The 12991-nt window shown below is 42.0% G+C and overlaps 1 protein-coding gene across 1 annotated transcript; it reads left to right on the forward strand.

The window, feature by feature from the left end:
• Nucleotides 1–375: 375 nt before the first annotated feature.
• LOC145411656 (alpha-L-fucosidase-like) lies at nucleotides 376–12973 on the forward strand. Its single transcript, XM_080281662.1, has 9 exons — nucleotides 376–381; nucleotides 2206–2380; nucleotides 4618–4866; nucleotides 5202–5365; nucleotides 7104–7305; nucleotides 8525–8665; nucleotides 9456–9618; nucleotides 10422–10563; nucleotides 12863–12973. The coding sequence occupies exons 1-9, from the start codon at nucleotides 376–378 to the stop codon at nucleotides 12971–12973; spliced, it is 1353 nt and encodes a 450-aa protein (XP_080137788.1).
• Nucleotides 12974–12991: the final 18 nt, after the last annotated feature.

The following is a 12991-nucleotide window of genomic DNA, read 5'->3' on the forward strand; positions in this document are numbered from 1 at the left end:
ACTCTTCCATGACAAACAGTGGCCGAAAGTGTATGAGGACAGTTGGACAACATCATATGCGCTCATCTTGACAAGGTATGAAGCCAATAAAATACAACGAATTTTAATAAGCTGATGAAATTGACAGGAAGACTACAGCACCCTCCCGAGTCCTGTTAAATCCAGTACTGACAAACACATTCTGAGGTATCAAAACACTCTCTTATCTTATACAAGCAGAACACCAGCCTAGCGAAAGGCCTTAGAGCAAGAATCGTTTTCGAAAGACAGAATAGTCACGCGCGCGCGCGCGCACACACACACACACACACACACACACACACACACACACACACACACACACACACACTGCGCGCGCGCTCTGGAAAAATCATGATGGCTGTTGGATTATTTTGAGTGTGAATTTAAGCAAAGATGACACACAAGTCTCTGTTTCTGAAGAGAGGGGAACGGTAAGAAGGGAAGGAGAAGGGTAAGAAGGGAGGAAGGGTGAGGATGTAAGGGAAGGGAAAGGTAGGAAGAGTGGGATTGGAAGGGTAGGGGGGAAGGGAGAAGAAAGGAGAGAAGAGAGTGAGGGGAAGGCAGAGAAAGGAGGGAGGATGAGATATAAGGGAGAAAGGGGAAGGGAGGGAGGATGAGGTAAAAAGGAGAGCGGGGAAGTGATGGGGGAATAGATAAGAGGTGGAGGGAGGAAGATAGGGAAAGACGGAAAGAAATGAAAGAACTCTTGCTTTTAAAGACCAAGCGAGGCGAGGACGGATTAGTGTGTTACTGGACGTTGTGGGAGATGTTACGCTTTACCTGCCTCCTTTTCCTCCTCCTGGGTTTGTACTCGGCCTTTTTAGAACAGAAGGGACACAACTACCATTGGTCTTTATTAGTAGAGATAAAGGCTAGTTACTCCTTATTATGCTGTTGTGTTTATCAAGAGCTCTCTGATTCAAAGAAATTACCTCCTTGATTCTTTGACTACCATCCTAATTTTTTTTTATGAAGGTTTGGTACCCTGTATCTCGTGATAATCGATTAACTGATTTCTTTGATCATATTCATACATTACTTTTAAGGTGAGACAGATTATGCTTCATGATGTTATGGTGTCCTTCAGAGCAAAATGGTTATTGTGTGATTTCATTTAGCAATTATATTTTTACCCTTTTAAGATGAACAAATTATTTTTCATGATGTGTGGTGTGCTGCATCTCAAAATTCTTCATGCTTGAATGACGGTATTAGTATTCTCGTTTAAGCAGTCTCGTCCGTATCTCGTTCTTACCAATTTATTTCTGCTTATAACACTAATTCTTGTAGTGTGGTTTTTAGGCACTGTGCCTCTGTATTATTATTATTAGTTGTAGTAGTAGTAGTAGTAGTAGTAATAGTAGTAGTACAGTAATAGAAACAGTACTTGTATCTGTAGTGGTAGAAGTAGTAGTAGTAGTAATAGAAATAGTAACAGTAGTTATTGTAGCCCCAGGTCAACTGAAACGTGAACCTTTGGACAGCAGGTGCTGTTCTCGTGCTGTCCACAATCATTTTAGGGGATAGTAAGGGAGCTGAGAGACTTTTGTATAACCAGGCATTGGATCCGCCTGGTTATATCGGTGCCGCCACATGAAGGCGTTCCTTTCAAGCACAGAGTCAGTGTTAAAAAAGCATTTAAAATGCTATGAGAATGACAGTCGTATCTAATGTGGCTTTGGAGATTTCGTAGCCCCTCTTCCTCAGCGGTATATTCTGCACAGTAAACCTCATTTCCTCTTGTGCGTTACCTGGACAAACTATGTTCGTACCAGAAATATGTAAGTAACAGAAAAGAGATTATCAAGGTGTAATAGTAATAATACATCGCCAAGAAAATGGTGCTACAAAGCCACAATGCCACTCAGAATACGACCTTGACTACCAAACAACTACAGTAGACTCGTAAACCATCCTCTGGAGAAAGTATCCGTTTAGATAAGGTAGTATCTTGAACGTATATCTTAGTGGTGGGTGTGGTTTGATTAACAGGGTGGTATCTCGTAGTCGGGAGGTTTGGAGGTTAAATGTGGTTGGCATACAATAAAATCTTTGGCGTAAGATTTAACGATCGCCTCCAGCTGGGGCACAGAAAACTTGTATTTGATACCGAAAGCTTGTCCATGGGATAAAACTTAGGATGTTAATGATTTTCTCACTTCACATTATCCTTATCCTTCTCAGTTCCTCTCTGTCCCACCAGGAACGACCCAGGGTGAGTACGAGCCTACTTGGGAGTCTCTGGACACACGACCGCTGCCCTCGTGGTACGATGAGGGCAAAATTGGCATCTTCCTGCACTGGGGCGTGTTCTCTGTGCCTTCATTTGGTTCAGAGTGGTTCTGGGAGTACTGGCAAGGTGAGTGATTACAACGTTGGACAGGAAACACCATTCAAAGACTGCAACACCCGCGCCTCCCAAATGATTTTAGTTCCCTCTGATGAAAATAAACCGGCTGTAGCAGAGGCCTGGACAGTGAACACTGATATTTTTTGGTAGACTTTACACTTAGCATGTTTATAAAATCTCTTCCCTATGTTACCGGTGAACGTATGGTATTTTCGAGATACAATATGTAGTAAAATTATATACATCATTGTTAATGGTAGTTACGTTACAAAGTAATTGTTTTGATTTGTTTACATTGTGCAACTTATGTTATTCCTCAGCAGTGTAAATTGTACAGTATATGTATAGTATTAACTTATTGCAAAAATAGTTTGTTTAGTTTGATGACAGGAAATACGTTACACACATTATCTACGGTGATGAGCTGTTTACAAACGCAAATAAGACTGTAGGCTAGATAACTTCTACGGACCGCTTATTTATTATCTCTGGTAAACGCCAACTATTTCATCTGGCGAACTCAAGACTTTAAATCTGGCGAATGATCACACGATGTTTTTCCCATTGGGAAACTTTCCGATACTCGAGTCCCCCCCCCCACCCCACCCAGTACGACGGTAGCGCAAAATAAACCACTCGCATATAACGCCATCTCATATTGGTACGGTCCAAAGAGAGAAAAAAACAGAGGTAAAGCAGATACTCACATTCCCACAAGCCTCATCAAACATCTCGTGGGAATGACCACACCCGCCACTGTTTCTATCCACACACATCATGACGGGAGGGTCGTATCAGATGACCTTGCCTGCTTATTCGAACATGACGACGACGTCTTATTATGACTTTTTATTTCCATCTACGGACCATAGAACATCTGTTTCCATCCAAACACATATTCTATCTGTGCTGCTTTGGAGGACGATCATATCAGTTGGCCTCCTTACCTTCTTTTACGGTACGATGGGGCTTTTATTTTTTTAAATTTATGCTTGTTGCCGCAAAGCATTTTTCACCTAAGGGAAGATCTTTTGTGTTTAAGAGGTTAATTGAATTATTTTAACCCCCAAGTTCAAAAAGTCTCTTCTGTCTTCAATAAAATTATCTAGGTATGTTAAAAAAAATAGAGCTGTGATATCATAGTGAAAAGACAAATCGTTTCAAGTATTTTCTACCATTTTATGGTCTTCCAAATACATGGCTTCTTATGATTAATTATTTTCAGGGACCTTTTTGCTTGATAAAACTTTGCATTGTAATATTCTCTTTGGTTTGATTGTGAAGTGCGTAGTAGATATGTAAGTGAAGCTGGTAATGCAAAAAGGCAGTGTTATTCACAGCTTAGCGGAAAAAAAAAAAAGTTTGAATATGACACTTACCAAATCTTTTCCTTCTTATCCCTATTCCCTACCTAAAGTCTAAGATATCCTTCAGCTTCACTCTGCTCATCGTGGTACCTCTTTCTTGGTCTTCCTCTGTTTTTTATTTATTTACTTATTTTTTTTAATTATCATGGGTCTAGATTCTAACTTTTTAATTATCCTGAACTGATTTCCGTCTCCTCGGTAAAGGAGTTAGAGTGTTAATACTGATGCAACTCTATTTGCTTGATGTTAGGCCATTTAATATACGTACAGGGTATAATTATTTGGGATACTTTAACACCTTCATCTCCTAAAATATCTTTTAGTTCCAGAGGGGGTGATAATTGACATACCGTAGTGTATTCCGGTAGATTTCGAAAGGTGTTTGATCACTTGTCATAAACTGATAATCATTCTAATACGAATCTTTGCCTCTCATATATTTGGCTGACTTGGCTAAAATTAGAGGGTGTGGGTGACGCGGCGGGAAAGGGATGCTGGGAACAATATGCCGTGCTTCTTGATCCATTTTTCTTTTCCTGTCTGCAGAAGGCAAGAAAGATGGTAAAAGAAAAATTGTTGGTCATGTGCCATCATCATTTTCTTTTAATCCGGGCTTAAGAGTACAAGAAAGGAGATGATAGAAGAAAAAAAAGTTGGTCATCTGCCGTCACTTAACTGCTGATTGAATCGTCAGTGTGCACGATCTATCTCAGAAACAGGCAGGAAGAATTCTGCATATGTCAGCTTCGTGGAGAAAAGTACCTGCCCCAGTTGCCCACACATCATTATGATAAGCTAATTTTTTCAGATAATTATACTGCTAACATGTATTTCTGGTGCTTGGGATTCACTTTGCACGTTCGATTTCACCTCAAACAGGCAGCAAGAGCCCTGATTATGTCAAGTTCATGGAGAGCAACTACCGTCCCAACTTCACCTATCAAGATTTCGCGGCACAGTTCACGGCGGAATTCTATGACCCTGTGCAGTGGGCCAAGGTGTTCAACGCGTCCGGTGCTCGCTACATCGTGCTCACCAGCAAGCACCACGAGGGGTTCACCAACTGGCCTTCAAAGTATTCCTGGAATTGGAACAGCATGGATGTCGGGCCGAAGAGAGACCTGTTGGGTGAGTAAGATGTTGCAAGATCCAGAGTACCTGAGGTGTTGTTGTTGTTGTTGCCGAGCATATTCTCGTTAGTAATCGGGTATTTTGTAGAGTCTCTTCCTGAGCTGTTCATTTTCCAAATAATATCTTGATATTCTCATGTTTGCTGTTTACATCTACATTAAGGTGTGACAGGCAAGAGATTTCACTAAGTAAAAGGTATTCCGAAATGTCCATAGCCAAAGAGAATACTGCCCACTTTATACCTTCATTGATCCGTTGTAAACCACGGAACAATACATCGAGAAAAGGACTATGAAATGTGTGTTAATATCATCTCATTTTCTGTCCACCAGGGGATCTAGCCGACGCAATAAGGAAGACGACGCCCAACATCCACTTTGGTCTGTACCACTCCCTCTTCGAGTGGTTCAACCCTGTCTACCTGCAGGACAAGCACAACAACTTCTCCACCAACCATTTCGTCCTCGGCAAGACCATGGCAGAGTTGTATGAGCTGGTGAGTTTGACAGTTCTTACGCGGTTACGAAGCATGAACCAGTTTCTCCGATCACGCATTCAATCATTCACGTACCCATTCACTCACCCACTCACTCACTTAGTCGTAATTTTCTCAGTCTAATCAATCAGCAAATCAGTTAATCAATCGTGTCATTTTCTCTGCTGTTACGTTGCCAACATCAGTTTTTACTGCAGATTGCTTGTGAATGCCGAGAAGCAAGATGGTATCATTTTTGGCAATGCAACCTATAACGTTGCGCTGTGCTCAGGATATGTGTGTGTGTGTGTGTGTGTGTGTGTGTGTGTGTGTGTGTGTGTGTGTGTGTGTGTGTGTGTGTGTGTCTGTGTCTGTGTCTGTGTGTGTGTGTGCGCCCGTGCGCGCGCCTTAACTCCTGCTAGGCTGTTTGATAGATTTTAATGAAACTTTCCATGTGAGTTCGTTGGGTTCCGGGAAAGGTCTTCCACTGTATATACAATATTTCAATCATGATTTTAAGGGGTTCTGCCCTCCTCAGCAAATTAAAAACTCTAAGAATCTGAGAAAGCAATTCAGATATGGCTTTGATATCTTAGTACACAAGTATCTTCCCAAAGTTTGACGGATATTTATCGAAAAAGTCGAACCATTTGAAACACGCACTGGTAGAGATTGGATTTTCATTGTATATCGCCAAGTTTATATTTTCTTTAGATGGGAGAAGGAAGATAGTTGTGTCTTAGATTGTAGCCGACATGTACAATGGACTCTTATCCTTAATGCAGTATTTGGGGAAAGTGATCCTCCCAGTGATTGTTGGAGGGGGTCAGCCCCCCCTCCCCCAAATAAAAATGACCAGAAATATGGAAAAATTTGCACATGTATTTCAACGAAATCGGCAAACACATCGTAGGATTTGGTATGCAGTTTCCTTGTTTTCTCTGATTGCACAGGGACTGGACATCTAATTTATTTATTGTTACATGACGGACTGGGACACCTTTCGACATTGTTTTCTGGCGGAACTGTCCTCCTCCTCCCTCCCCCCCGCGTCCTCCGTGAATACTATGTCGTGGTTAAATTCAATGAGCCGGGAAGCCCCTGGTCTAGATAGCCTAAAAAGAAGACTGACCTATCCAGAATACTATTGACAGCTTTTAATTACTCAAATTTCACACGTGACTTCATCACTCCAGGTGGAACAATACTTCTATTGCCCAGTACCCTGACTTAAGCCTTCCCATGTTCCTTCTGTCCCCCAGTACCCTTTTTAATATCTCTTTTCCTCATTATCACCTCCCAGTACTCCTCTGATTGCCTAGTACCCCTCTTAACACGTCCCAATACTCCCACTGTATATCCAGTACCCTTTCTGTTATCTCCCAGTACTTCTTTGGTCAGTCGGTAACCCTTTTAACTCCCAGTATTTCTCTAATCATCCAGTACCCCTCTAACACCTCCCAGTACTTTTCTAATCATCCAGTAGTCGTCCTAACACCTCCCAGCCCTCCTTTAACCATTGTTGGAGAGAGTCGCCATAAAGTGCTGGAGCGTTATAACTGTGTGGTCCACTTCCTGGCTATGCAAATGTCCCTTATATCTCTCCCCATCCCCCGAAAGGAGGATGGTGGACTTCAGGACAACTACAGTCTGCACTCCACCGGATTCACATTCAGATGGGAATAGGGCAACAACAGCAATGGCGATGACGAAGACGATGTTCATGACAGCTCCTCTAATTATCTTCCATCATCCCCAGGTGGAAGAGTATGAGCCTGAAGTGATTTGGTCTGACGGTGACGGGGACGCTCAGGACTGGTACTGGAACTCCACCGTGTTCCTGGCGTGGTTGTTCAACTCTTCCCCGGTGAAGGACTCGGTGGTGGTCAATGACAGGTGGGGCAATGGCGTCAATTGCAAACACGGGTCGTTCTTCACCTGCTCCGATAGGTACAATCCAGGTGAGAAGACACACTGTTTTCTCAGTTTTCTTTGAGATGCGTGCGCGGTTTCTTAGATTTTCTCTTGCCTAAGAAAGATGCATGCTGAAATGCGCGATGACTTAAACTAGTGCTCCATGAGCACCATCCATGGCCTTTCTGTACTGAATATTCTTTCAGTTTAATTTTACAGGGTACGTATTAAAATAAGCAGCAACATTTAGCCAATATACATTTTAATTCATAACTAGAATTTTTAAAACGGGATGACCAAGGGCTGGTCAAGCCTAATTATGGGGTAGTCCAAAGACAGTACGTTAAGGGAGTTTAGGGGCATCCCTTGGACGTTATGGGTGACCACTGGGGTGACCAGAAAATTGTATATCGGCTGTTTTCAGTGTTACCCCTGTCATCTTTCTGGCTGCGTCACTGCTCCTCCAGTCCAATGCCACTAATTTTATGCTGTTAAAAACCCGTGTGTCCCGGTGTCATAAATGTTACAGCCAGACGACCGTAAGCTCCCTCAGACGAGGAGCCTTACGTCCTTGTCAATTTCTTATCTCTTCATATACAAGTTCAAGTTAATTGATAATTGCCACTACTGAGTTAATAACCTGTTCATTCCTAATGGTGTTAGTGGTTTCTAAGCCCATTGCTCACTGGTAGCTTGTTACTGTCATTCAATTTGAAATGTGTATTGTCTGTGTTGAACAAGTTTGGTCTCAAGGTTGGGTTGTGTGTTATCAAGTAGTCGTCATCTACAGACTTCGCCAGTATAGTATTTCTGCTTCTTAGCCTGTCTGATTGATATACTTGTTATGCCTTGAAACGCTAGGTATCACCTGTGGACCAAAGAAGAAGGATCTATGTGGCCATAAAGGAATTAATCTGCCACTCTACCTGTGCTCTACTTAAAATTACTCCAGTTCACCACTCGAGAGAAAGAAGAGCCAACCTGACCAAAGAAAACGAGGATGTGAACGTTTCCTACTGGAGAATATTGTAGCAGAAGCGATACACTGTAGCTTTGATATAGCCATATTCTTTTCATTTCTTGATGGAGAATGCGTTACTATAAAGCCAACTTTATTAAGCTGTTATTGTTCAAACATCGCGTCGCAGCCCAAAACTAATGTTCATGTAGGCAATAATAGACGTGTTCGCCTTTTTTTGCAACTCGATAAACTTCCATTATATTTTGCATCCCCATTCCTCATTGCATCCCCGTTTCTCATTGCAGGGGTGTTGCAGGAGCACAAGTGGGAGAACGCCATGACTCTGGACAAGGCATCGTGGGGGTACCGACGCGAGGCCACTGTTGGGGACTACCTCACCATCCACGACCTCCTCACCACACTTGCCCAGACCATCAGCTGTGGAGGTCAGTTTAGCCTTAGTGTTTGTTTGCCATTTGTACCATATTTACTCTAACTTGGTCAAAACTTCCCATCTCTCCGTGGTGAATGATGAGTTATAACAAGAGATTAACACTAGAATATGATGCCAGTCACGCAGAAGTTTTATGTAAAGGATGTAGAGCCATAGTATTATCTTATTCTTCCACTGAGCTAGCTGGAATGAGCAGCAAAAGGGCAGAAATCTTTACCAGGTTAAAGCAAGAGAATTATAGTACTGTGTTTGCCTGTCTCTGTCTTCTTCAAAGGGTAGTCTCAACAAATGCTGCTCTAGGCATTATTTTCCAGCCACCCTTCCACATTGTCGCTCCATCTGTATCTTTACCTAAACTTTCTTTCTGCTGTCTTTGGTTCTTTTTGCTACCTCTGTTCCTTTCTGCCTTCTCTGTTTCAGTTACATTTGTCTCTTTATACTTCCTCTGTTTTTTTTCTACCCCCTCTGTTTCTTTATGCTGCCTCAGTATAGTTCACCTTCCCTTTTTTCTGCTCTCCCCGTTTCTTTCTGTTACCTCTATTTCTTTCTGCTTCCGCTATTTCTTCTACTGCCTATATTTTTTTCCGCTACCTCTTCATCCATAACCTACCCACCACACTGGCTTTCATGTTCTGTGATCAATATGTTGGTGTCTAATGGTCTATCTTAGTACTCATCAACCAGTGTGAATAAATAAATAAATAAATCAGAGGAAAATAAAATAAAAAAAAAATGGTTAAAACGAACTAATCCGAATTCTATTATTGGTTGTCTTAATTTAGGTAATATACTGATCAACGTGGGTCCTACTCACGACGGCCGCATCCCACCCATCATGGAGGAGCGACTGAGGCAACTGGGGGCCTGGCTGGAGATCAACGGGGTGGCTGTGTACGAGACCAAACCATGGACTTACCAGAACGACACGCTCACCAAGGGAGTGTGGTATGTTTTAGGGGAGAATATGTTGTTGGTTCTTGTGAGGAAATGCATTTCATAACGTCGATTGTTGATGTTGCGCACCCCGTCTGTCTGGCCAACCAGACCCATGGACCACTGGCACGTAACCGTTTCTGTGGGACCGTCCTACTGCTACGGTTCAGTACACACTGAATAAGAATCCAGCGCCCGCTTATAGTAGACAGCATCTCGCCAGGGTTAGATCATGGTCGAGGTACGGGGAAATATGAGGTATATCTCCTGTGTGAACGCCGTAGCTACTCCATCCAGAGACCAAAGCGCCAGCGGATGTAAGCTGCCGGTTACAAGCAGACAGATACTGATAAAGTGCAAAGTGAAAGATCATTATGGAAAGATGAATAGTGGTAATTGAATATGTACTGAATGACAAATTGATAGTCACAGGTAGGTAGATGGATAGTGATAGAATATCAGGCAGCTAAAGGCAGACATAAGGACAGAGAGAAAGGATGACTAACAACTTGATCTGTTCCTTAGGTACATCGAGAACAGTGACCGAATATACACCATGGTTCTGAACTGACCACGCAGTGAGAGATGGATAGACAGCTATTTTCATAGGTAGGCAGATAATTATATGTGACATTAGATAACTAATTACATGGTCTAATTTGCAGGTACACTAAAAACAGAAGACCAGGTATACTCGTTGGTGTTGAACTGGCCACAGAATGAAAGATGTTGCAGATAATTATATAAACAAAGATAATTGTGTAGAGGTAATTATAGGTCTGTAGATAACTAATAACTTGATTTATTTTCTGCAGGTACACAGAAAACAATGACCACGTATACGCTTTTGTGCTTAACTGGCCAGAAAATGACAAACTCCAATTAGCTACCATCGTTACCAGTTCGGACTCCAAGATTACCATGCTGGGCTACGAAGGCGAGCTGTCATCCCTAGAGGTGAGAAAGGGTTTAGCCTTAGTAGCAGCATCAGAGGCATTGTTATCATCATCATCGTCATCATCATCATCATCATCATCGTCATCATCGTCGTCATCGTCATCTTAACCTCTCATTATTATCATTCAGGCTTTCCTCATTATCGTTCTAATTCTATACGTGTGTCACTATCATTCTAACCCAATTTTATCATAATTCATAAACTCTGTCATCATCAGCAACATCTTAACTTCTCAATGTCATTATTCTAGGTTTCATCATCGTCATTCTAATTCAGTATCAATCTCATTAGGATCATTATAACCGTGTAAGATTTCTAAACTAATAGTGATGATGATGACGACGATGATACTATTGCTACTGTTACAGCCACCATCACCACCAGTGCTATGACTAGTAGTACTGATACTACTGTTATTAATAGTAACTAATAATGATGATAATGATAATAATAATAATAACAATAATAATAGTAATAGTAATAATAATAATAGTAATAATAATAATAGTAATAATAATAATAGTACTGTAATAATAATAATAATAATAATAATAATAATAATAATGCTACTAATAATAATAGTAATAATAACGTTTTCAGTTAAACTTTTCTTTTTTGATGGTCAATGATGTTTCTTTTACGCTGTCACCATACTCTTTTGTTCAGCCAAGTGTAATCATAGGAGTCATAATGGTTAAGTAAAAAAACAGCTCGTTCCGCATTACTCCTTACGGGGTGTAGGGGTTACAGGCTAGGCTCCTGTTCGTTACATATGTTCTTATTGTTTATAAAGGCTTCAGTACGTTTGCGTCCGTCGCCCATGGTCACCTAATGACGGCTGTCCATGATGCTCGATCTCTGGCAGCCTCCCTATTCAGCCCCTTATTCCTGAGATCACACTCTATGAACTCATGCCAGGTCTTCGGTCTGCCTCCGCATCCCTACCTCCGATGTTTACAGTTCTCACCTTCCGCACCTAATTGTCATCCACCATCCTTCCAACATGACCAGGTCATCTCAATCTACCCTTCCTCATCACAACACCAAATCTCTCCAGTCTCATCCTTCCTCTCAACTCTTAAATCTTAATCCTAGCCCCCCAGGCCTTGCATTCAAGGGAACACTACACATCCATGTAATCTTTGTCATTTCTGTGCGTTTGAGCCTACGAATATCGTCTTCCTTTACTCCCCAGGTCTCACTACCACACAGCATTACACTCCTAACACATGCCGCATACAAAGATTCCTTAGCACGGAGGCAGAGGTCTCTCAGTGTCATGAGAGGCAACAGTTCCCTGAACTTCCTCCAACCACTCCTTTCCCCACCTACAGCACATAACATGTCTCCCACATAACTTTTCACGCACCCAAGAGACTCGTCAGTAAGATCGGATCCTTCTTGCCTGACAATCTCTACATGCTCTTCCTGACACCCCACACACAAGAAATCAGCATTATGCACTCGCTTGTCGCAAACACTGCATAAAATGCAGTTACATCCCACACCTTTATGGGAAAATGCACAAGGCCACACTCCCTTTACTTTGGCAATGCCACCACCGGCTCTAGATATCATCACTAGTTTTATCCAAATTTATTCAAACCCTTGTGAACCATTCCGTCTTTCCATCCCGTAAATCTTTCCCCCTCCTCCTCCCTTTTATTCTCTGCAGTCAACACCAAGTCCTTAATTTTAAGTCCTTCACTCTGATGTAAGTTATATTCTGGTCTTGCCAGTGTCATAAGGTATGGTCTAGTCTTGACGATGTTGTAAGTTATATTCTAGTCTTGCTGATGTCGTAAGTTATATGCTAGTCTTTTCACCACCAGAAGATCTTATTTGGCTTAGGGTTACATTTGAACTGGAGGGATTTGTTGTTGCCCTCAATAATTTCTTCACTACTATAATGCCGCCCTAAACTGAATAAAATCAGGAGAGATCGGGAAACAGAAAATACGTCATCGGATCAGAAGATTTAAGGGTAGGTGGCTGAAACAGCACCTCCATTGGCATTACGTGATTCAAAAAGCCTCCCGCCGCCTCTTAGGGATTGTAACAGACCCACGGAGAACCATTCCTTCACCGCTGACTTGGTTCTCGTGCATTTAGACCATGTAGTTTTAAAATAATCAGCTATGTCTTTGAGTTTAGTAAGGAACGCAAGAACGGAAAAATAAAATTCTTAAGGAATATAAGTATAAGTTAGGATTAATTTGTGTTAGACTTGAAAAGGGAAACGACGCTGTTCTCTTCACCTGCAGCTGGTCTTGATGATGCACTGTTTCTCCATGACAGTTTGAATCCGCCGCTGACGCCGGCACGGTAGAGATCACCTTCCCACCCATGTCCAGGGTGACCAGTCAGTGGGTCTGGGTCCTCGACATGACTGGCGTTGACCCTGCGTAATGTTTCCAAAACGGTGTT

This window comes from Coenobita brevimanus, chromosome 90 (genome assembly GCF_032717465.1).
Source record: "Coenobita brevimanus isolate Jiangsu-jjx chromosome 90, ASM3271746v2, whole genome shotgun sequence".
NCBI classification, from domain to species: domain Eukaryota; kingdom Metazoa; phylum Arthropoda; class Malacostraca; order Decapoda; family Coenobitidae; genus Coenobita; species Coenobita brevimanus.

Coding starts and splice junctions, on each gene's coding strand:
- LOC145411656 (XM_080281662.1), top strand. Junction 4,867..5,201: donor GCCGAAGAGAGACCTGTTGG/GTGAGTAAGATG, acceptor TCTGTCCACCAG/GGGATCTAGCCGACGCAATA. Junction 8,666..9,455: donor CCAGACCATCAGCTGTGGAG/GTCAGTTTAGCC, acceptor GTCTTAATTTAG/GTAATATACTGATCAACGTG.